Here is a 23392-nt window from a genome sequence, read left to right on the forward strand (position 1 = left end):
CCAGCAGCATGGTAGACCTTGTCAATTGTCAAGAAACTGATGGTGTGCCTTGACAATTTTAGCACCTTGTCAGTGTCGTGCAACTAAAAATTATTACAATTAATTTAATTGTAATAATTTAATGTAATTTAAAAAATGGTGGGGTGCCTTGAAAATTTCAGGGACTGGTACTGTAGTTAAAGTAAGAAAAATTTCAAAATATAAACAGTATAAACAAACACTACTGACTTTTAAAGAATTCACCAGAGAATTAAAGCTGTTCTCTATAAAACCTGCCATGTGGTGTTAGGTATTCATTGCAGTGTGCTGTGTATATTTGACAAGACTAGAGTAGATTTGTGCAGGGTCCCCTTAGGTGCAAGGCCCAATTGGGAGCATTTGGTCCAATTGGCTTAAAGCCAGCCCTGCTAATACTCACCCTCTCCCAGGCCAAAAATGCCTCAATGCCACCATAAGAATGCTTGGAGTGTGAAGTTTCAGTATGAGTTCAAGCCTGACAGTCCATCAAAGAACCCATAGTGGAGAAACCATATAAATGCCTGGAGTGTGGAAAATGCTTCCATCACTGATCACCCTTCTCATGAACAAATTCACACCAAACAGAAACAATTTAAGTGCTTGGGGCATGGTGAAAGCTTAGGATAAGCCGTAACCCCTTTTCTCCTCCCTCTCTCAGGACTATCAGTAGAGATCATTCAGTGAAATTGATTAGCAGAAGATGTAAAATGGCAAAAGGAGAGGCCTCTTCAAACAGTGCATAGTTAGCCTGTAGAATTCATTGCCACAAGCAGTGGAGACAACCACTAGGTAGGATGTTTTCAAAAGAGATGTTGCTTGTAGAGCCCTGGCAGACTATTGCACCCCATTGGCAAGGCAATGGCAGACAGCAAAGCTGATGGCACATGACAACAAGGTCCTGGTTCAGCCTCACTGACTGCTGAATTAGATACCGCCACAGCTGTGAGAGGCAGCACAGGTGACAAAGGTCAGCTAAGCCAAGGATGAGGGCAGCAAAGATACCATTTTGTGGGAAGAACTGGAGGAATAAGAGAGGAAGGAGTAACGGGAGGGGAAAAGAAACCACATAAATGCTTGAAGTGTGGAAAGGGCTTTAGTGACAAGAAAACCTTGACAGTGCATCAAAGAACCACGCAGGGGAGAACCCATATAAGAGCTTGCAGTGTGGGAAAAAGCTTCAGTCAGAGCTCACACCTGACAAAGCATCAAAGAATCCACACTGAATGTATAAATCAGTAGTTCCCAAACTTTTTTGACCTGCAGTTTCTACTGGCCATTGGCCGCCACTTCCTCCCATTACCAATGAGTAGTAAGAAAAAGGTGCTCTTCTCATGCTCAGAGACATACTTGACTTTATATTCCCTAGGGTCAAACCCTGCCATTGAAAGCAAACTTCAGGGCAAAAGCCTTGCTTCATATTTAAATCCTGGCAAGTATACTAGTATGCAGAAGGAATTGAATGGGGGAGATTTTCTTTCGTAAGGGTGAGCTAGACAGTGAGAACAAATACAAGATGAAAGTCTTGTGAGAAGAGACTGAGAAGGTGGGTCAAGCACCAAGTGGGGAGTGCAGCAGTCTATGGGGCTGGGACAGTTCTCCCTTCTTGTGCTTGACAGAGCAGTGAGTTCTTGGAGGGGCAGGGTCTGAGGAGATGAGCCCTGCTGGGCAAACAAAAGCCAACCCTCGGCTCTCTTCACTGCGGGAACATTAACTGTCATTTTTTTCCACCATTTCTCCCGCTATGAGGGAAATGGCTGCTTGGGCTGGCAGCGCCTGGTCTGCGCCTCTCTGAGGTGGCAGCAGGTGTGAGGAACAGATCCACACCTGTCAATCAAGGCACTATTGCAGTGCCAGGGGCAGTCAGGCAGGGCTCTCCATCAGCATGCCCAGAGCCTGCCCAATGATCACATGCACCGGCTCTGTTTTTTACCTCAGTGGGTGCCATTTTGTATCTCAGCAGGCAACATTTTCCTCACATGCAGTGAGTGACCCAGTAAGGGGTTTGTTTTCCCGCTCTTTTTGCCCAGCCTCTGTTTTCCCCTCATAAACAGTCCAGTGGACAGCCAGATGGTTATTCTTCCGCTGTTCAGTGTGGTAATATATATTTATATATATAGCCTAGAGGTGTTAATAAGCTTAAGGGGTCAAGCAGTGGTACTGCTGTCACCCCTGTTCCTCCTGTCCTGGGTGCTGTGGCTCAAGGGCTTGATTGATGGCAAGCTGGCCTCGCAGGGTCTGCTTACTCTCCCTAAACAACTGAAAGACCAAGGTTGGAAAAGGGAAAGCAGCCTCAGGCAATAAGGAACCCTGTCCCTTCCACCCTCCCTCACAATGTTCAGGCCAATCTGACTCCTCAGATTCAGAGTTGCTCATTCCTCAGTAAAGGACAAAAAATAAAAATAAAAAATGGTTAGGATGTGGAGAGTCCGGAAGCTCACATCAAGGGAAAAAACCTCTTTCCAGAGGGAGTTTTTTCCAGGATATTGATAAGAAGTTGATCCTTAAAGCCTCAGAATGAGAGCCAGTGCTGCAACTCTAACTTCTTTCTCCAGAATGTCTCTTTCCTCAGGGTCCACTGAGGCCAGCAGAGATGCCTTTTTCTAGAACCCATCCCAAAATGATGGAGATGGAGTGGTCCTCCTCACTGCATGGCTAGTGAGACACCAAACTCATGAATAAGTTTTACTCTGTTCCTAAGGGAATCTTAGATAAACTCAAGGTACCATCAGTGAATGGATGCACCTGTTGCAGCACTGTCTTCTCAGGCTATGATCCCTTCAGATGGGGAACATGGCCCTTGTGTCCCATGCAACAAATGCATTGATGCATAGCTGAAGAGAGCTTTCTAGACTATTTTGCTTGCTCTCAGAGCCTCAGCAGACAATTTGTTTTTCTCCAAAGCCACCTATTTCTGGGAGGAGGAACAACACCTTATCCAAACCAATCAAGACACTTTGGAAAAGGTATCCTTGCCAGCTGCTTTCTCAGCTGACTATTTGTTCTATAGCTACCACCTTCAGTGTGGTGGCCATAAGAAATTTGTGGCAGTGCAATTTCAAAGTAGATTACTGGGAACTCTATTCTCCAGATCTAAGTTATTTGGCAAGCATTAGACCTTGTTCTCATTGAAACAAGGACAAAAACAGAGCACTTTCCACAGCTTCCAAGACAGAGAAGACTAAAGCCAGCCAGAGCTTTTGACCCTTTCATCTTGAAAGAAGGAACAGAGAGCCATCCAAATTCAACCCCAAGTGGCACAAATCTGGGAACTTCCACAGAAAGTTTCAGCATTCCCATTCTTCCAAGGCAGGGAATGAAGCTAGAGACAGGTTGGCATGATGCCACGCACAGGGGTTTCTCACCCAAGGTGCAGGTTAGGCTTCAGGATTATGTGCAAACCTGGTACAACACAATATTGGACACATGGTTCCTGGAGACATGTCTCCAAAGACTATTCCAAGGAATTTGTAAGGAAACCAAGGGATGCAAATAAATATGCAGCTATCCTAGCAGCCATATACCATCTACCTCATATTGGGGCGATAGAGCTAGTTCCCTCTGCTGAGAGAAGTACCAGGGTTTACTTGGTGCTCTTTCCAGTACTGAACCGGAATGGAGAGATGCATGGAATCCTAGATCTAAGGTGGTTGACCTGTTTTTGTAAAATCACAGGATATCTGAGGTCTCCTACAAATCCTCACACTTTCAGTGCCATGCCTTTCTCTTTGGGTAAATGACCTCCCGAAGGGGGTTTACAAAAGTGTTAGTGGTACATCTCAGGCAGAAGGGACTGTCTCTTTTCCCTCACCTGGATGACTTTTAAATAAAGGTGTCGTCCAGGGAGCAAGCAGTGCTCAACACGCACCAGATGGTGCTCTGCCTGCAAACTCATGGTTTTGTCATAATCCAGTCAAACAGTTCACTGGTTCCCATCCAGATACTGGAACACCTGGGAGTATTTTTCAATACCCACATTTTCCATGCCTCTTTGCCAACAGAGAGATGACAGAGGATCACAGACACAATCCTCCAGATTCTCAGTTAAGTAGGCAGATATCATGACCCTGGTCCACCTGCTATGAATGTTGGTTTTGTCACCAGCTGGTCAACTAGACCCAATTCCACACCAGAACTCTTCAGGAGTGTTTCTGGTCCCACTCAAGAAGATAGAGAGGAGGTGCCACTTCCACACTCTGATTCCACCACCCCTGAAGAGGGATTTGCAGTGGTGGGTGTACAATGGAGAGCTGTCCAAGGGGTGAGCCTTCAGGACTGGCAACAAGTAATCCTGACCACAGATGCCAGCATATTTGGTTGGAGGGCCCAACTAAATGGCAGAGTGATTCAGGGTCATTATTCCTCTCAGGAGATGTCTCAAAGCATCAGTCTCCTGGAGCTGAGATCTATCTGTCTTGCTCTGTTTTCAGCTCAAACCTCATTTCTGCCATTGTCATGTTTTAGTAAGAACAGACAGCGTCCACACAAAAAAAGCAAAAAAAACACAGTTATCTCTCACAACTTAACACCTAGCAGGAGAGAAGAACATAGAGGCAGACTGCCTACACAGATGGAGCCTCTTGGAAGCAGAGTGCAGGTTGCATCCAGAAACTGAGGACCAGATTCGGACACCCATAGTAGGTAGTTTGCTACTTGTCATAGTTTGCTACTGCAGAAATCTCACAACTTAACAAATTCTACTCCAGGGTAAGAGTGGAAGTGGTGGATGCACTATCGAAGTCCTTGACCTCAGGGGCTTCTAAGTTGTTCTGGTGGCACAAAAGTGGCCAAGTTGGTACCCAAATTTAATACAATTATTAAGACAGGAACCTTGGGAGATTCCAGTCTGGCCAGATCTACTCTTACAAGGCCCTTTACAATACCCACAACAACACAGATTCCAACTGACAGTGTGGAGATTGAAAAGTTGGAATTGCATTAATTGGGCTTCTCCGATAGGGTTATAAAGCCCAGACTATCCTCTAAGTGCCTGAAACATGTATAGGACCACCTGGAAAACCTGTAGGGACTGATGCAGAGATAAGGTTTTCTCTCCCACCTCACCTGATGTGCTTGTTATCTTGGAGTTTCCCCAGAATGGCTTAGTCAAGGAGCTTAGAACTAGTTCGCTACATCATCAAGTAGCACCTCTCCAAGTCATCCAAGGGGCAGGGGGTGGGTCTATCTGCCTATCTTCAGACCCCTCCCCCAACATTATCTCAAAGGGTAGTGTGACTGAACATTCCTCCTGTTCATACGCTTCCAAATTGGTATCTGAACAGGGTCCTAACATCTTTAATGAGTCCTTCTTTCGAGCCTGTGGCCATAGTCCCATGGTCCTGTCATATAAAACTGCCTTTCTAGTAGCTATAACATCAGAAAGAAGTGTATCTGAATGGAGGGCCTTATCCATCCTGACTTATGTGTATTCCACACACCATGGTACTTAGGATTGACACATTTTTCTTACCCAAAGTTAATTCAATTTTTCATTGACAGCAAGAACTAGTTTTTACCATCATTTTGTCCTAATCCTAAACATACAAGGGAAAAGGCTTGGCACACACTACATGTCAGAAGAGTCCTAAGCTTCCATACAGAATGCACTCGCTCGTTCAGGAAGACAGACGCTCTGTCTGTAACTTACCATGGGCGAGAAGGTGTCCCTGGTAACTCTAGCTAAGTGGCTTAGAGTTCGCATCCTGTTGGTGTACAAGGCGGCTGGTTTACAACCTCCAGGTAGTTTAAAGGCTTATTTCCATTACATGGCAGCTGCTTAGGCAGCATTTGAAAGCGTGGCATCGTTCTAGGATATATGCAGGGCTGCCACGTGGTCATCACCTAACACTTTCATTGAGCAGTACAAGGTAAATCTATCAGCCTCGGCATGAGGTTTCCTTCAGGAAGAAAGTTCTCCAGAGGGTACTGAAGGTGTGAGAGTGAGTGATCTACTCGTAAATGCCCCCCCCCCCGAGGGATACTGCTCTGGTAGATCCCATTGGTGAGGAATGCCCCTGCCTCCACCAGGGAAAACAGGAATTTGCCTTACCTGGGTAAGTCTTGTTCCTGGTAGAGGCAGGGGGCATTCTGCCCACCACACTTCAGGGGATCACTCCCTCTACTGCATAAACATAGATGCAAGGTGGTATTTAGGGTTTCCTATGACCTATTTCCCTTGTTCAAACCCTTCTGTTTCTGGGGTATTAAACCTATTTATGTGCAAAGCAGTTTTCCAAACAGAGTACAATTGTGATGCAAGTTTGCAACCAGTCACAGTAGTGTGCATGGGGATCCTGTCACAGCTCTGCAAGTAGTGTCTGGGGACTGGATCCCTGTGCTTGTGGAGCTCTGTTCGCCTTTTTGTTGGCCCTGCCTCCAGCAGCAGTGAGGGACAATCCCATTGATGAGGAATGCCCCCTGCCTCCACCAGGAACAAGACTTACCCAGGTAAGGCAAATTCCTGTTTTCTTAAGCATGATCTCACCCAACTCCAGTTCCAGGCCATGAAGCTGCTGGGGGGGGGGGGGATGTCATAGACTCATAGAGTTAGAAGTGACCTATAAGGTCATCTAGTCCAACCCCCTACCTGTAGCAGGAAATTCTCCTAGAGTTATCTCCAGCAAGTGCCTATTGAGCCTCTGCAAGAAGATGTCCAGTAAGGAAGAATCCACCACCTCCCTTGGCAATCTGTTCCACTACCCAGCTTCCGGGCATCAAGATTTTCTTTCTGATGTCCAACTGGAATATCCTCTCTTGCAGTTTTACCCATTGGTTCTAGTTCTATGCTCAGAAGCAGTTGAGGACAGATTTGTTCCTTCTTCCATATGACAGCCCTCCAGGTATTTGAAGAGCGCTGTTGTATCCCTTCTCAGCCTTCTCCAGGTGAAACATACCAAGATCTCTTAAGCTTTCCTTGTAGGGCTTGTTCTCCATCCCTCTGATGGTCCTTGTTACTTTTCTCTGAACCAGTCTGGCTGCGTGTTTCCTAAAGTGAGATACCCAGAACTGCACACAGTACTCCAGGTGAGGTGTGACCAATGCAAAGAAAAGCGGAACCATAACTTCTAATGACTTGGAAGCTATGAATCTAATGATGCAGGCTAAAATTGTGTTCCCATCTTTTGCAGCTGTTTCACACTACTAACACTTGTTCATCTTGTGATCCACTGCCTAAATGCAGTGAATCTATGAGATGCAGTGGATCTGCCTAAGCGTAGTGGGATCAATGATTCTAGGACAGGGGTGCCCAAACCCCAGCCCTGGGGCCACTTGCGGCCCTCAAGGCCTCTTAATGCGGCCCTCAGGGAGCCCCCAGTCTCCAATGAGCCTCTGGCCCTCCTGAGATATGTTGGAGCCCGATCTCACCGTGAGGGCGTCTGTTTGACTTCTCATGTGAGCTGTGGGACCTCCTCCACTGCTTGCTGTTTCATGTCTGTGATGCAGCAGCGGCAGCAAAGACCAGCCTTGCTTTGTGCAAGGCCTTGAGCTATAGAAAGACCTTCATTCATTCATATAAGTTCATCTTTAATATATTCATTTATGTAAACTTATGTAAATTTATTCAAATTTTAAATGTAAATCAATTCTTTTTTTCCCCCTGCCCCCAGCACAGTGTCAGAAAGACGATGTGGCCCTCCTGCCAAAAACTTTGGACACCCCTGATCTAGGAGGACAAGAGGAGGGGAGGAACCTCCTTTAAAGAAGGGTGGTATAAAAATGTGAAACATAAAAAGGATTGATTGATTCTAAGACAGCAGTCCAATAGCAACAGAATCTCTCCATGCAATTTTAAGGGAGGGGCGGGAGAGAGACATACATACAGCCTTCTGAGCATTCATGGCATTTCTAAGCTTTGCAAATGCAGCCCCTTGCCAAGCGACCCCCAAATCCAGGGAGAGATTCCTGATCCCGTCTTGCTCGCCAGTCATGTAAGAGTTAACTGAAGCAGTGCGCTTCTCCCTTCCGTGAGAAGTAGGAAGTGACTCACACAGTAATAGGTGGTTGCCGGTATCCAGTTCTTCCTCGCTGATCTACCTTTGCAAGCGGAGTTGAAATGGGGTGCATGGCAGGAGCAGCTGGGCATGGGGACGGGACAAGAGGTAGGGAGGGAGGGCAGAGAGGGGGAGAACCCTGGATCCTTCCCCGCCCCCCCCTATCCATCACAGTACTTAAGAGCCAAACTCTTTGGATCAGACCACCTAGCCCAGCATCCTGTTCCCAACAGGGGACAGCTAGATCCCTCTGCAGGGTGAGCAGATGCAATGGAGGTCAGAGTGCCTGTACCTAACAATTGCATAGAAGAGGGAATTTTGGCAGGTGCCGCTTTTGAAACCTTTCCATGTTGAGCTGCACCTGCCAAAATTCACTCTTCTATTCAATGGTTAAAGGTATAGGCACACTGTCCTCCATTGCATCTGGTCACCCTGTTCTTCTGGAAAGTCCATCACTATTATAACAGCAATAAGGCTGCAGCAGCAGCCCCCCTCCTGTTGCTGCCCACCCACTCACCCACCCAGCAAGTAGTGTTCAAAGGAGTACTGGTTTTGCCTGTGGAGGTTCCATTCTTAGTGATCATGGTTAATGGTTAATGTGAATAGACTTTATTGTTTGCATAATTTCCATCCATTGCGACATCACTTTGCTGTTGCACTTCATGAAAAGAGGAGAAAATGTCCTGCAAGAGTTTGAATTACTTATAATGAATTAAATATTGCTATCCTTATGCTGGTATTCCAACAGTTATTTGCTCCCCAACCTTGGTACCCCTATCCTCACCCTAGCATCACTCTCTCCAAACAACAAATATGCACCCCAGTCCCAAGACCTTGTGTTGCCAATGCTGATGTCTATTTTTTACTATCTCTCTGCATTTCTCTTGGTTTGCCACAGGCAACAGTCCAAGTGGGGAAAAAGCATAGTACCCCCCATGCAGCCAGCTGTGCAAACCACTGTGGATACCCACCACATCCCTGACAGCAGTGACCAGTGTGATTCCAGTTATTCCTCTCTGGCAGTGGTTCTCAAACCTTTAGCACCCAGGCCCACTTTTTAGAATGAGAATCTGTCAGGATCCATTGGAAGTGATGTCATCAAGCAGGACAATTTTTATCAATCCTAGGCTTCAATCCTACCCACACTTACCCAGGAGTAAGTCCCACTGACGATGTTGTTAATAGCATATACATAGTAGTCTGTTTAATATACAGATACGTAATATTTTCCAAAATGCAGTCACATACCATGGTAGAATCAAGTCAAATATATTAAAAATAAAATAAATGGGGATCCACCTGAAATTGGCTCGTGACCTACCTAGTGGGTCCCAACCCACAGTTTGAGAAAAACTGCTCTATGTGGTCACTGACCTATTTGTTCCACAAAGGTGCCTGTTACTTTGCAAACTGCATGAGAGAGAGTGATATAACTGGTACAGCCCAACCCTATTGACACCTCCTACTTTGCTGGTTGCCATACAATTTGCAAAAGCACGAAGGTACCCCAGCCCAGTAATTATCTTAGGGTCCAATCCTATCCAACTTTCTAGTAGCGGTGTAGCCATCATGCAGCCCTGAGGTAAGGGAACAAATGTTCCCATATCTTGAGGAAGCCTCTATGACTGCCTTCCCACCCCAGGATCCAGTGCATGCCCCATTGGCATGGCTACACCGGCACTTGAAAATTGGATAGGATTAGGCCCTTAGTCGCTCTCTTTTGCACCTTTTCCATTCCACTATGTCCTTTTTGAGATGTGGCGACCGGAACTGGACACAATACTCCAGGTGTGGCCTTACCATCAATTTGTACAACAGCATTACAATATTAGCCATTTTATTCTCAATACACTTTCTAATGATCCCAAGCATGGAATATAGTTTTAAATATAATAATAAGTAATCTAATGTTAAAATTAACAACATGAAATTAATAGACGAGGGTTTTTAGCTTTTATTTTGTCATGTCCTACATTTTTCTTGGATGTCTCCATTTTGGAGACATTTTGGGGTCCTCTTTTGCAGTTACCCTGAGCCTGAGCCATCCTAGTCCTGTTCACATGTAGTCTTACTGTGAGCATTACCCCACTTTTACTGCACTTTTACTGAGCATTACCCTACATTGAGCTCAAAGGCCCTCATTCCCCAGTAACTGCATTTAGGACTGCAGCTTCACAAGTGTCACTAACTGAAATGGGAATCAATCACTCCCTTGTAAATAACCACAAGTGCCTTAGGCTGCAATCCTATGCACGCTTCCCTGGGAGTCAGCCCCACTGATTATAATGGGACTTCTGAGTAGATATGCATAGGGTTGGGCTGTGTTACTTTGTGGCTTCTTTCACTGGACTATGGCTGCTATCCTATCCACACTTATAGGAGAGTAAGCCCCATTGACTATAATGGGGCTTCCTTCTGAGTAGACATGCATAGGCTTGGGCTCTCAGATGCCTGAGTTTGGAATAAGTATTGCTGGGCTCAGGCTATTAAATCATTGCATGTTGCAAAAAAAAAAAAAAAAAACCCCGGGCGACTTGTCCTTAGTGCTCTCTTATCCTCCTCGCCCCACGTCTCCATTCTGTTCAGCCTCGGAAACTTGCCGTCTGGAGCTCCCACCTCTGCCGACCTGTCATTGGTTAGCCCTCCAAGCCTGCCGCAAGCATTGGGTGGTTCTCGCCCACCTCCTCTGCTGACGCCACGCCGAGTTCCCACCCAGGAGCAGTAAAGCCGCAGGCGGTGCGGTGAGCCTGTGTGCTGCTCGCGCAAGGCTCGCCCATCGCAGGCATGGTAAGTTGGAAGGCGCTTTGCCAGAGCACTCCGTGGCGATCGGGGGTGGGGGGAGGTTTGACGCCCTGCCTGGCTTGGAGAGAAGGAGGCAGTGGGGGTGGACAATTACTCTGTGATGAATGTGTGTATGGCAAAGAGTTAGGCTGCAATCCTGTAGACACTTATCTGGGAGTAAGCCTCATTGACTATAATGGGATGTACTTCTGAGTAGACGTGCATAAGATCGGGTTCTTACAGCCCAATCCCATCCACACTTTCCTGGGAATAAGCCCCATTGACTCTAATGGGACTTACTTCTGAGTAGACATGTATAGGATTGGGCTCTTAACAATCCAAGTTGAGCACGCTGTCCTGCTAAAGGAAAAGGGAGGCTGGTGGTGTCAGTCAGAAGCGGGACGACGACAGCCCAGTGTTTTTCATGCGCTAGCCAGCTACTTCAACAGGTCACTATGAACAGGGCAGCACGTACTCTAGCGCCACCCTTGCGAGGTGTACATAGCACAGCGGGGGATTAGCTTCCTGCAACATCACAGCACCTCTCTTGTTCTGGCAGTATAAGGCTGGGCTTAAGCATTTCTGCGCAACGTTGCATATACGCAACAGGGATCAAATGTGTACACTTGTGGGCTGGGCAGAAGTTTAAACTTGATTGCAAGAGCCTCCAGGCTTTAAATCCCAGGATCTGTTTCCTGGGACTGGCATGTAAACTGGTGAAACTTGAAACAAAGATGCTTGAGGTCACCAGCATCAGTTGTGCTTTACTACATAGAGTTTTCTGGGAAGAGGAGGGGGCTTTAGCTGTGTTTGGGTAATATCTCTGAACCTTTTGTCATCCTCAGCTGAAGGTTGAAAGGGGGTTGCTATATTTTTAAAGTGCTAATTAGGTAGACAGACATCCCAGTCCTATGCTTGTCTACTCAGAAGTCTCATTGTGTTCACTCAGACTTACTCCCAGGAAAGTGTGGTTAGGATTGCAGCCAGGTACTGTATAGCAGGTTTCTGTGCAGCCTGTTTTTATGATGGGTTTCAGGGAGTTAAACCCCAGTGTTGTTGTTGATGGAGACATTGCCCCTAAGTGTTTCCTGCTGTTGCTGTAATAAGAAGCATGTGTTCTCTAAAGATCTGTGGAAATCCTGAAAGGAGCATGTGTTCCTATGTTGAGAGGAATGGAGTAGAAACAGCACATCTGTGGGACACAACACAGATGGGGCTCTGAAGCACTATGGGTGGTAAATTGGGAAAGCTCAAGGTGGAGTGATAAGCAAGAAGCCAACATGATGGTCAAAGGGACTAGTAGGGATCTTAGGGACTAGTAGGGATCTTTTCTATGAGCTTGCAAACCAAAGCAGAACATTTAATGTGGCTTCTTTAGTGGACAATTGCAACATGATTCAAATGTTTTATGCAGAGTATCTGCCAGTAGGGTGTGCTGTGTCACCAGCTGCCATACGTAGCATCACCTGTGGTTACAGGAGAAGGGTATACATGTCTTCCCCATCCAACTTTTCTGCTTTATATTGGATACTTGCAGCTTTTCTTTTTTCTGGCTGTGGCCCTGCATCTGTCAGCAGCAACACATGCAGAAATGTAATCAATTGAGGATGCTCCTGGCATAGAGATGATGAGGGAATCTGTGAGATTGCTTTTTAGAGACCTAGGAGCAAGGTTAGTAAGAAAGTTGACAACCCCTATTGATACACTCCATCCTGTTTAGAGGATAGGTGATTGAAGCTGGAGGAAAACCTGACAAACTGGGGTGTAGAGGCTGTGGAGTTAAAATACACTCTGAAGGGAATGCAATTCTGTTAAAACACTTTTTAAATGACTGTTAAGTCATTTCTGCCCAATGTTGCATATATGCAACAGGAATCAAATGTGTACACCTGTGGGCTGGGCAGAAATATGTTAAGCATGCCACTTTAAAATCCTATATGGTATGGCACCTGACATTACACAGGTGTTGATTTTTTGCTGGGTTCAGTTCTATCTCTTCCCAATGGAAGAGGAAAATTTCATAACACAGTGGGGGGGGGGGACTCATCAGATTTCTCCCATTTTAGTCATTACTAGCTTATCTCATGTTTGTCAATAGTCCACCTCAATGCTCACAAGAGCTGTGATGCAATTCCTGTGTTCTGTTGTTCCTTTAACCCTTTTAGGAGTAAGAAGCCAGCATCTGGTGAGTGTGAGCGCTCATTTAAATAAACAAATGTGCAGAAAATTGTCAGATAAGAGCAGTAGTGTTCATACATTCGTATAAACTCGACCTGTACATAGTGCTTGAAAAGCAGTGTCTTTTCTCTTATGAAGCACAATGCAAGCAATTTTCAACATCTGCTCATATGAGAGATCATCAGTCCAATTTTCCTGTGTCTTTAATCTCATGTGCTGTTGCCCTTCTAATGATGCAGTTCTGAAGGGGGGGGGGGAGACCAGTGGCTGGCTCTGACACTCCAGGCTTCTTCTCTCCCCACTTTATTCCAGTTGCTAAGAGACCTTGAATAAGCTTATCAGTGATCTCACTAAAAGGGCAATGGCTGAAGTTTATTGCACAGAGCGGTGCTTACCTAGTCTACTTCCACTGAAATGCTTGCTTTGGCTCTCATCAAAACAATGCAAGTGAGGTGACTTCTCAGAGAAAAGGAACAAAAAAAAACCCTTTAGGGGGGACTCTGAAATATTATCACATTGCTATAATGAATTCATCTTATGTTTCACAAGGGCCACACTTCTGGTTAGAATTGTATAAACTTTTCTGCTTTAAACCAAGTGGCCCACAGAGATTTTAATATTGCAAAGGTTTCCATGCATATGGTGGTCCAGTAACAGTATGAAGCCTCCAGAATGAACATACTGGTACCCCTGCCTGTCTTTGTGGAGCAAACAATGGTGACATGAATCTGCCCCATGCATTCAGGAGTGGTCTGGAATCATTACCTTAACCTGGATTGCAGAATGTTCAGAGTACCTCACAAGTAGGAGCATGGGGAGGCTTACCAAGCTACTAATGCATTCAGACATCTCCAAAAGAGCGACTAGCCTAGACATAAGGCAAATAGATAGGCAGACTTCTTGGCAGTGTGGCACACAAAATAAGTATTGCTCATTGTTGTAGGGTGGTTATATACAGATCTGGGGTTGTGCCCTAACTGGTGCAAAACAACCCCTCGCCAGCAATGGTGGGTACAGTGTCTATATAATAAAGTCCACCAAATGAAGGCAGGGGAAGTCGCCTCCTAAAAGAATAATTTATCCGTCAGGGCACAATTCAAGAAAGATTTAATAAGGCTACACCAAACTTTTGGTGCAGTCTCTGGTCCCCACTATTAAGATCGAGAATCGCATAGAGCAGGGGCATCAAAGGAAGAAAGAACATACTCCATAGAGCAGGAGCATCAAGGGAAGGCGAGGCTGCCAGTCTGTATCCAAGAAGAGAAGTGCAATTAGTGGGAGATACTCAAATTCTCGGTCTTATGAAAAGAATGTGCAAAACATAGCCTTAAAGCAGCTAGATAAGGTTTGTGTGCCTCTAATTCGCAGTGCTCCTTGCAATATTTTCTCTTTCCCAGGTAATAGCAGTTACAGAAAACAGTATCCAGCATTGTGCAAAAATTCTCCTTCGGTTTTTGGCAGGAGTGGGTTATAAAGCCAGGGTGGTGTAGTGGTTTGGGAGGTGGGCTTAGACCTGAAAGATCCAGGTTCAAATCCCCCCCTCAGCCATGAAACTTCCTGGGTGACCTTGGGCCAGGCACTTTCTCTCTGTCTCACCTTCCTCACAGGGTTGTTGTGAGGACAAAAGGGAGCATCCTGAGCTCCTTGGAGAAAGGGTGGTAAAAAAAATGTGAAAAATAAATAATAAAATATTTCCCCCAAATACTTGCAGTACGGAAAATTGTAGGAACTATGTCCATGTTCTGAGAAGTCGGTCCCTCCCAACTTACAAAAGCAGAATGAAGTGAAGCAATAGCTTTTAACCATTAACCAAGCAATAAACTAGTTAATATGAAACAGGTTTATACAACTGCTAATGCCTTCCATGTTTCCCTGAGAATAGCACTGTTTTTAGAGAAGCTTTCCCAAAAAGAGAGGGGAAAATGCAGCCCACTTCCAGAATGAACGTACTCCTTTTTCAAAGGCAGTTGAACTTGTGGCAGCTGTAATGCAGATCAGGAAGGCCGGTGGCCCATAAAGGCAAACTCCGTGACAGAAGAGAAGCAAATCAGATGTTTCAGGCAGGGTTGGGCACGGAAAATGACCACAGGAAGGAGTCTGCTGCTAGGGGCTCACTCTTCAAATACTTTTCTAGGCCTTGCAGATCAAGGTTTGTGTATGTGATCCTTGATCATGTTTTACTGGTAGCAGAGCTTAGGGAAGGGGGTGGGTCACTAACTGGTCCCAGCTATGCAACTCTGGCTTATAGTGCCTGTTCAACTGCTCCCAGGAGAGAACCCAGTGAGGAATAATGAAAAGTTTGAGGTGTTGACCATGTGTCATATAGCATTTCTAAAACCATATTACAAACCCCATACATTTTTTCCTCAGGAAACAGGGACTACTTTTTGAGAAAAATAGTGTGGGTACAAATAACTGGAAAGGATATGACCATTTTATCCAGAACTCTAATTCAGATGCCATAATAGGTCCCAAACCTATGTGCAAGTCAAAGGGGGAGAGAGGAGGTCCTTGATGGAGTCCAAGAGTAAGATTTCAGCCTTTAAACTTATCACTGGAGCAATTCACAGGTTCTCCTTCTCATCTGCTAATGTTTATGTAACTGTGAGCCTCCTTAAGTTAGAAATCATGCTCTAGCTTCATACTGATAATGTGCATTCCATGCAGCCATAGAAATCAAGCTACACGTAGTTCTGAAGGTCAATCTTAAGATTGTTATTGCAGTTTTAGAGTCTACTTTTTCCTTTCTTTTCCAGGCAGGAAAAGCTCACAGACTAAGTGGTGAAGAGAGAGAACAATTGCTTCCAAATCTCAGAGCAGTAGGATGGAATGAAGTGGAGGGCAGAGATGCCATTTACAAAGAGTTCCATTTCAAGGACTTCAATCGGGTACGAGGAAAAACCTTAGTACTTATTACTGATCTGCATTTCACCTAGCGAAAAGTGAGGTAGTGAGCTCCTGCGTTTCAACTGAATTGAACAGGCAGATTTGTATTCATTACTCTGATGCTTAGGTGGGGTGTGAGGTGCTGAGTTTATTGGGGGAGAGTTGGCCAATTGAACTATCCAATTTATTCCAGCCTAAGTGTGTGTGCACTCCAGTTCACTTCATCAGATGTTTGAAGTGAAATTCTCAGCAGGTGCACATAGGTGATGGTGCAGGGACGGGACTGAAAACAGAGTGAATTTGTAAGAAGAGATGTCTATATGCAAAAAACTAAATGGATATCTAGCAATGTCCAGAAATGCATGAAGGACCATTTTAACCAGTCTGATTATTCTCTTACTGCATTTCAAGGTAACAGTCCTCCAACAGAAAAATCTCAAAATATTTTCAGGGAAAAAGTTGAATTAGAATTCATAACAAGATTTTTAACACCTTACATATGAAGGAGTCTGAATATGGACAGACTTACCATATTACATAGTTAGCATTGCTAGGAGGCTGTTACCATTCATTTTTACTGTGCTTGTTTTGCATGCTTAAGCGTGTTCCAAGATCAGCTTTGTTTCATTTCCTCTTGCAAATTCATTTTACTGTATGAGTTTTTTTAAAAGAAAATTTCCATGTATGTATGTATGTGCACACATGCCCATCCTGTACTTGTCTCCTGACAAGAGCTGACTCCTGCAGAGCTGATGAAGTAGATTATAAAAGTTACTGCTGGCATTGTATGCCTTCAAAGGTGCCATAAGTCTCTGTGATGTGTGCTGCTACAGACTAGGGCTTCCCACTGCTTCAGGATCCTCTACAATGACAGAGATGCTTAAGAGTACACTTCTTGTACTGTGAGTGGTAGCTACTTCTCTCAAGTGGGAAGTTTGCAAAAATTCATTTTGAGCCTTGTCAAACCAATATATTGCCTGAATATGCTTAAAGAAGCTAAAGCTTTATCTAGTGTGAAGAGCCTCAGCATAGCTTTCTGTTACTACAACCCTCATATGGGTGCAATTAGCAATCCTATTGAAACCAATAAGTAGAATGATGGAATTGGTTCTGGCTTACACACCATGTTTTAAACTCTTAATTCTAAGCAACAGAATGTTGCCACTTCATAACTTTGATCTTTTAAATTGCACATTATACTTCTAAAGATTCTTTTATATCACTTATTTATATTTCATAGACTATTAAACTTGCATGTTTTTCTAAACTGTCTCTTGCACTTTGTGGGCAGGCCTTTGGATTTATGACCAGAGTAGCTCTGCAGGCAGAAAAACTGGACCATCACCCTGAATGGTTCAACGTTTATAACAAGGTAAGGGAGAAAAGGCGGTGCTTATACAGTGTGGCTTAGTGTCTGCTGAAACCATTTGTGGAGAGGTTTTAGGAGCAGTGCTGAGCATACCATTGCCAACCTGAAAAAGCAGGAGGCATGGTGGTGTTCTGAAGAGGTGAGGGACTTTCCCCTACTCATTAACTACTTTTGCCCCTGCCAGCAGTCTGTCTTTACCTTGAGTATATGGGGGGCAGGGACAGCAGCCTTTCTATAGAAAAGTGGGTTGGGAGAAGGACAGGTGGTGTCCCCTGCTCTGTTTTCTTACTTTCAGCTCCAGCTGCCCTTGGCACAGCCTCCTCACTCTGAGTCCTGTTTGAAATGACCCAGAACAGCTGAGCATGCTAGGCTAATGCACATACAAGTTTTTTGGTTTTTTTTTGTGGGAAGGGGAAAGAGGTGGTATTTTGTGGGTGGCTCAGGCAGTGTGTGAGTACAAGCCAGGTCTGGTTGTATTGGTGTATGTAGGGGCAGCTATTCTCTGGGCAATAAGAAAGTACTGAGCAATTCATTCTGAGACTGGAATGAGACTTAATACCTTTTAATACACAAGGATGCTCACCATCTTGGACATGTTCTGTAAACTCTTTAATGTACAACTGTATGCTAATTTTGCACTTCCTATATTGCAGGTTCACATAACCTTGAGCACACATGAGTGTGCAGGCTTATCTGAGCGAGACATCAACTTGGCCAGCTTCATAGAACAAGTTGCAAATTCCCTGTCTTGAAGTTGCAAGAACATGAACCTAAATCAACTAACCCACCATTCCTGCCACTTGTCTTTCTCTTCTGGCAGTGTTGAACCAGTTCACAGCTGGTTCAAGGAGACAGCTGATGAGATGCTTATCCAGCATCAACATTTTCTCCACTCACTGAGAGCCAACCCTTAACTGTAGCTATTTTGTGTGTCCGCTGGTCAATTACCCAAGCCTTTGCATTATTGTATGTTCATTTGTCAAACTGCCTTGTAGCAAGTTCCACTGTGTCATTACTCTGCAGTCTTTGTTCAGACAGTATTACATCAGTAAAGTCACCTAGGGTGCAGTTCATTATAACAAAATAGAGTTCGTGTGATTTAAGTGAAAGTATTTACAATAAACTTTATTTTTAATCTTGTTACTTGAGTTTATTGCCTCATACCTACTGAAGAGCACACTTTAGAATATGATTAGTGCACGAAGTTTAAAACCAAAGATTCTCTCCAACATTGTACCATAAATGTTTATGTGCTTTTAAGTAAAGCTAGGCAGCATATCTTTTACAACTTGTGAACAACTATACAGTACTTCAGAAGCCAAACTCCACTGGCTCTGCAAGTAAGCTTTCAATTCTTCTTAATCTGGATGAATTAAACAATATTTTAAGTCTGCTTTAAATCTAAATGTATACATGATGCACACAATACTCCTGCATGATTTTTAAAAAAGTAGTATCTAGACAAGTGGTGCATTTTTACTATTTGCTTACAGAACTGACAAAAACTTCAACCTGAACCAGAATAATGGATGGACCCTCCTTGCTTCTAGTGACAGAGAAAATGTTATCTCAGTGTAGATGGGGATTATGGAAACGATGTATCTTCTGGAACATACAGTAAACAGTTTCATACACTTATCTTAACAGCAGCATTCAAGTTGCTTTGTATTCAGTATGTTCAACATTAAAGTAAGATGGCAATGAAGAGCTCATCAATTATTGCTAAAATCCATAATGGTGAAGACTGAACATAAGTAGCCAGAAGCCAGAAGAAATTCTGTAGTATAGGCGGAGAAACGAAGTGCCTGCAAGAATGTCTCTGTGAATGAAAGATCACACTTCCTACACAGAAGCACTGATGATAGTAACTCCTGTGACACAGTGAAGTTTCTAGTGGTATACAAAAAGAGCTCAAAATCTGACCAGCGTTGGTCCTCAAAGCCTTGTAATAAACTAATATTACTCTTCATGAACTTCACATGATGCTTCAGCTATTTTCTATTATCAAACTGAAACATGTGGGAGAGAGTCAGACCAGGTTTCTAGGTATCAGTAGCCACATCAGTTATGAAGTCCTGTCCTCTCTCTATATAGGCTTGGCTCAGACAATGATACATTAAGGATGAACTGTATTATACCTGAGGCTGATTTACTATTGAGGTTATGTGCAGCATAGCACTGTAAAGTAGTATATTATCTGACCCTTATCTGCTTTCCAAGAAGGATTATCATCAGCATTAAGGCAAATTGTGAGTGCTCTTTTAAAAATGGGCCTTATGGTCAATGGCAGCACAAAACAGGCAGAGGCCACTTCTATGTAATGACAAAATCACCATTTTGCATTAAGAAAAATGGTGGAATAGAAATCAGCTTTGGTGCCATACTTGTAAAAAAACCTCTCAACTGTTACAGAGCCAGAACTAGAGCAGCTTAGATATCTGGATTTCTGAACATGATGTGAGCACCTAGAAATCACAAGTAACTTTCTACAGCTGTTGTCAGACTTCAGTATCATAAGCCAGTGCAAATACTTTTGAGATGCAGACTATGAAACATTTATTTTGCTATGAACCCCTCCACAAGTATATATATGGCATTGTAAAAAAAAAAAAGGGGGGGGGAACCAGCAACATTATACCTTGCCTGGCACTGAAAATAAGAGCACCTTGACCTCTTTCTCCAATTCTGTTGAGTTGGTAAATGTCCCATACAAGGATCTGAAGAGAGTCAGGGGGATGTGTTAATAGCCAAAGTTTTCCAGTTGCTCAATATTTAATCAAGGTCAATCCAAGCCTCCAAATGAATGATAAGAAATGAACAAGTCTGAGTGCTCATAAATATGGTTGTTCCTTTGAAGACTGGCAATAGTGCTTGGTTAGCATGAGACAATCTTAAGCTAGTATTAAAAAAAAACTATGATAACTTTCAGTGATAAATAGCCAAAGGAGAAAAGGGGGGGGGGGAGACTACAGCCTATGCTTATTTTCAAACCAACAAAAAGTGATGAAACAAATAAAGCTGCCATGTAACCTGCAAGAGGAAGAATTTCATTTGGAAGTTCTCCTTCCACAGAATTCTTTAGAATGATTACCCAACACTTGAAAGCCACAAATAATGACAGAATTAGCGGTGTCCTGGAGCACCATTCATGTGTGTGTTGGCTGAAGGAGACACGTCTGTTTTGTACAGGCAATCCAAGTAAACGCGAGAGATCTCTGAAATCACGTTTCTGTCAGGAACCATTTGTGCCATGCCATATATAGCACCCTAGAAATTGGAAAACACAACCGTTAGTAAAATCTTTGTCCTTTTACATGCAGTAGTTTTTTATTATTATTTTCAAATTCAGATGTGAACCATTTTGGGTGGCGTCTTCTTAAAATGGAAAGAAAGGATATAAATGTTTTAATTTTATATATAAAATAGGGCATTTTACTTCCAATGCCATCTAAACATCACTCTGAAATTGAGAATGTTCCTACCAATCCAGTTGTCTTTGCTTTGGGGTTCTTCATGATCTCAGACACACACTCTCGAACAGTCTTCACGAACAATTCAGCCACTCCAGGCCTTGTGTGCAATAATGTTACGCAAATATGAATACTAGGGAAGAGATGAAGGGAGATAAATCAGTCTTTCCCCCGATAAGACACACTCTTGTTTCAATGATACACCCATCATTCAAAACTAAGATAGATAAAAAGAAAATACATACATTTTGTCCAGGTCAGAATATTAACATTTACCAACAGTAATCTTAAAATATGTTATCTTTGAAGAAGTGACTGCCAAATCTCAATTCCCACCAAAATCAGTAAGGCTTATTTTGATACACTGAAATTATGCTTCGGCAAACTGCTTTATATTTTCCCTTTTCTGTCATAGCTGAGTATTGTCATTATGTTCTGTGAACCTTTCTTGAGAAACAGTATGGTTTAGAACAGGGGTTGCCAACTGCTGTATCGGGGGGAAGGTGCATTTCTATCGTACTGAAAGCAGTCTGGAAGCCAAGTGTTTTGCCAAGTTCACTTTTATATTTGAGATCCTTAAGACCTCTTAGGTGGACACCGTCTGGGCCCATTGATCTGTTCATGTTTAACTTGTCAGTATGCTCTAGAACAGAGGTGTCAAACATAAGGCACGCAAACCAGATACGGCCCCTGGAAGCAGTTTATCCAGCCCCCATTATAATTGGGCTCTCCCAGCATGATATCTTGCTCTATCTTGAAATAATGAATAAGATTTACACATTTTTCTCTTCTGTCATTTGCATGAAAGAAGAGAACAAAGTACTTATTTCTGGTCATCATCTGCTTAATCACATCATGTCCTGCTTCATGATGTCACTTCCAGCGACATAATGCTATTTGGCCCACTGAATGAAATGAGTTCAACACTCCTATAAAATCTCATCCCTTGTTAAGTCTAATTCAATTCAGTTCTCCAGGGGGGTGGTGGACAGGTCGATGAAAGTGTCGACCCAATGTGCGGCGGCAGTGAAGAAGGCCAATTCTATGCTTGGGATCATTAGAAAAGGTATTGAGAACAAAATGGCTAATATTATAATGCCGTTGTACAAATCGATGGTAAGGCCACACCTGGAGTATTGTGATCAGTTCTGGTCACCACATCTCAAAAAAGACATAGTGGAAATGGAAAAGGTGCAAAAGAGAGCGACTAAGATGATTACTGGGTTGGGGCACCTTCCTTATAGCCTTATGAGGAAAGGCTACAGCATTTGGGCCTCTTCAGCCTAGAAAAGAGGCACCTAAGGGGGGACATGATTGAGACATACAAAATTATGCAGGGGATGGACAGAGTGGATAGAGAGATGCTCTTTACACTCTCACATAACACCAGAACCAGGGGACAGCCACTAAAATTGAGTGTTGGGAGAGTTAGGACAGACAAAAGAAAATATTTCTTTACGCAGCATGTGGTTGGTCTGTGGAACTCCTTGCCACAGAATGTGGTGATTGCATCTGGCCTGAATGCCTTTAAAAGGGGATTGGACAAGTTTCTGGAGGAAAAATCCATTACGGGTTACAAGCCATGATGTGTATGCACAACCTCCTGATCTTAGAAATGGGCTATGTCAGATGCAAGGGAGGGCACCAGGATGAGGTCTCTTGTTATCAGGTGTGCTCTAGTGGGGCTGTTCTTATGTTCTTAGATTCCCTCCCTGAATAGGTCAGTACAAACATAGGTGTCTGCCCTATGACTTTTGTGGTAAAGGCCACTAGAGACCACATAGAAGTGATGAACACAAGAGTGGGCTGGATCCAGTGTCACCAGTTGGCTACTCCTAGTCTAAGGAAAGACATGTCTGAATACTATTTATGACTGATTTTTACCCTCACACTCTCACGCTATACAGTTTTCAGGTTTACAAAATATGTTACAGCATGACAGTGCACATGTAACTGGGGAAGGCAATTCTTAACCACTGTTCACTGTCCGTTGCACCCACTCACCCCATCAACCCTCTTCATGCCTCCCACCTCCTTCACTTCCCAGGTGTTGGTCACTAAATAGAACTCACCTTGAAGGATACTGCAATATTGTTAGGTTCCATTCCCTCTCTCCTAACATGTTTGACAAGTGATATATGTCAAATACATTAGATCCCAGAGCAATGACAGATACTTCAGGTTTTCCAACAATAACAATGCCATCAATCTTCTGCAACCTTAAAAAAAAGGAACATTTTTTAAAGTGCTTTCAATTTTATTTTTTTTTAACATTGGGAAATGATAAGATGCCCACATCCCCCAACAAATATCTACTCTGGAAAAAGCCAAAACACCAGATTTACAATTTTGTTTTTTATTTATATACATGTCATTTATATATATATGAGCCTTTCTCTTCATTTACTGAAGTAAAGAAAAACCTGTATGGGTGCACTGACAAAAAGACCATCTCGTCAACAAACTCTGTAAGGCTGTGGTTCTCACCCTTTTCAGCCTGGGACCCACTTCTGAGAATGACAATTTGTCTGGGACCAAACGGAAGTAATGTCATCAACCTGGAAGTGATGTCATGGCAGGAAGTGACATCCTCAAGCAGGAAGAGACATCATTGTTCTGCTCTCCCCTGGCTGAGCACGTGGCAGCAGAGTGTGGGCACTGAAGCCTCCGCCGCCGCCACCCATGGTCCCCACTCCAGGGCG

The 23392-nt window shown here is 43.8% G+C and overlaps 2 protein-coding genes across 2 annotated transcripts in view; one reads left to right on the forward strand and one right to left on the reverse strand.

The window, feature by feature from the left end:
* The first annotated feature begins 10708 nt into the window (after positions 1 to 10708).
* PCBD1 (pterin-4 alpha-carbinolamine dehydratase 1) lies at positions 10709 to 18347 on the forward strand. Its single transcript, XM_066621944.1, has 4 exons — positions 10709 to 10793; positions 15722 to 15853; positions 17143 to 17223; positions 17874 to 18347. Exons 1-4 carry the CDS (start codon positions 10791 to 10793, stop codon positions 17970 to 17972), a joined length of 315 nt encoding a protein of 104 aa, XP_066478041.1. The 5' UTR covers positions 10709 to 10790; the 3' UTR covers positions 17973 to 18347.
* Positions 18319 to 23392, reverse strand: part of SGPL1 (sphingosine-1-phosphate lyase 1) — a 49333-nt gene continuing 44259 nt past the window's right edge. Inside the window, exons 12-14 of the mRNA XM_066621943.1 lie at positions 22763 to 22909; positions 20703 to 20823; positions 18319 to 20487 (exon numbers count right to left, since the gene is read on the reverse strand). Coding sequence (XP_066478040.1) covers positions 20344 to 20487; positions 20703 to 20823; positions 22763 to 22909 — 412 coding nt within the window. The 3' untranslated portion in view covers positions 18319 to 20343. The remainder of the gene's footprint in view (positions 20488 to 20702; positions 20824 to 22762; positions 22910 to 23392) is intronic.

This window comes from Tiliqua scincoides, chromosome 3 (genome assembly GCF_035046505.1).
Source record: "Tiliqua scincoides isolate rTilSci1 chromosome 3, rTilSci1.hap2, whole genome shotgun sequence".
NCBI classification, from domain to species: domain Eukaryota; kingdom Metazoa; phylum Chordata; class Lepidosauria; order Squamata; family Scincidae; genus Tiliqua; species Tiliqua scincoides.

What these genes read in the sequence shown, in the direction of transcription:
- PCBD1 (XM_066621944.1), top strand. An exon ending in ATTTCAAGGACTTCAATCGG is followed by an intron (nt 15,854 to 17,142) that starts GTACGAGGAAAA and finishes CTTTGTGGGCAG; the next exon opens with GCCTTTGGATTTATGACCAG. An exon ending in GGTTCAACGTTTATAACAAG is followed by an intron (nt 17,224 to 17,873) that starts GTAAGGGAGAAA and finishes CCTATATTGCAG; the next exon opens with GTTCACATAACCTTGAGCAC.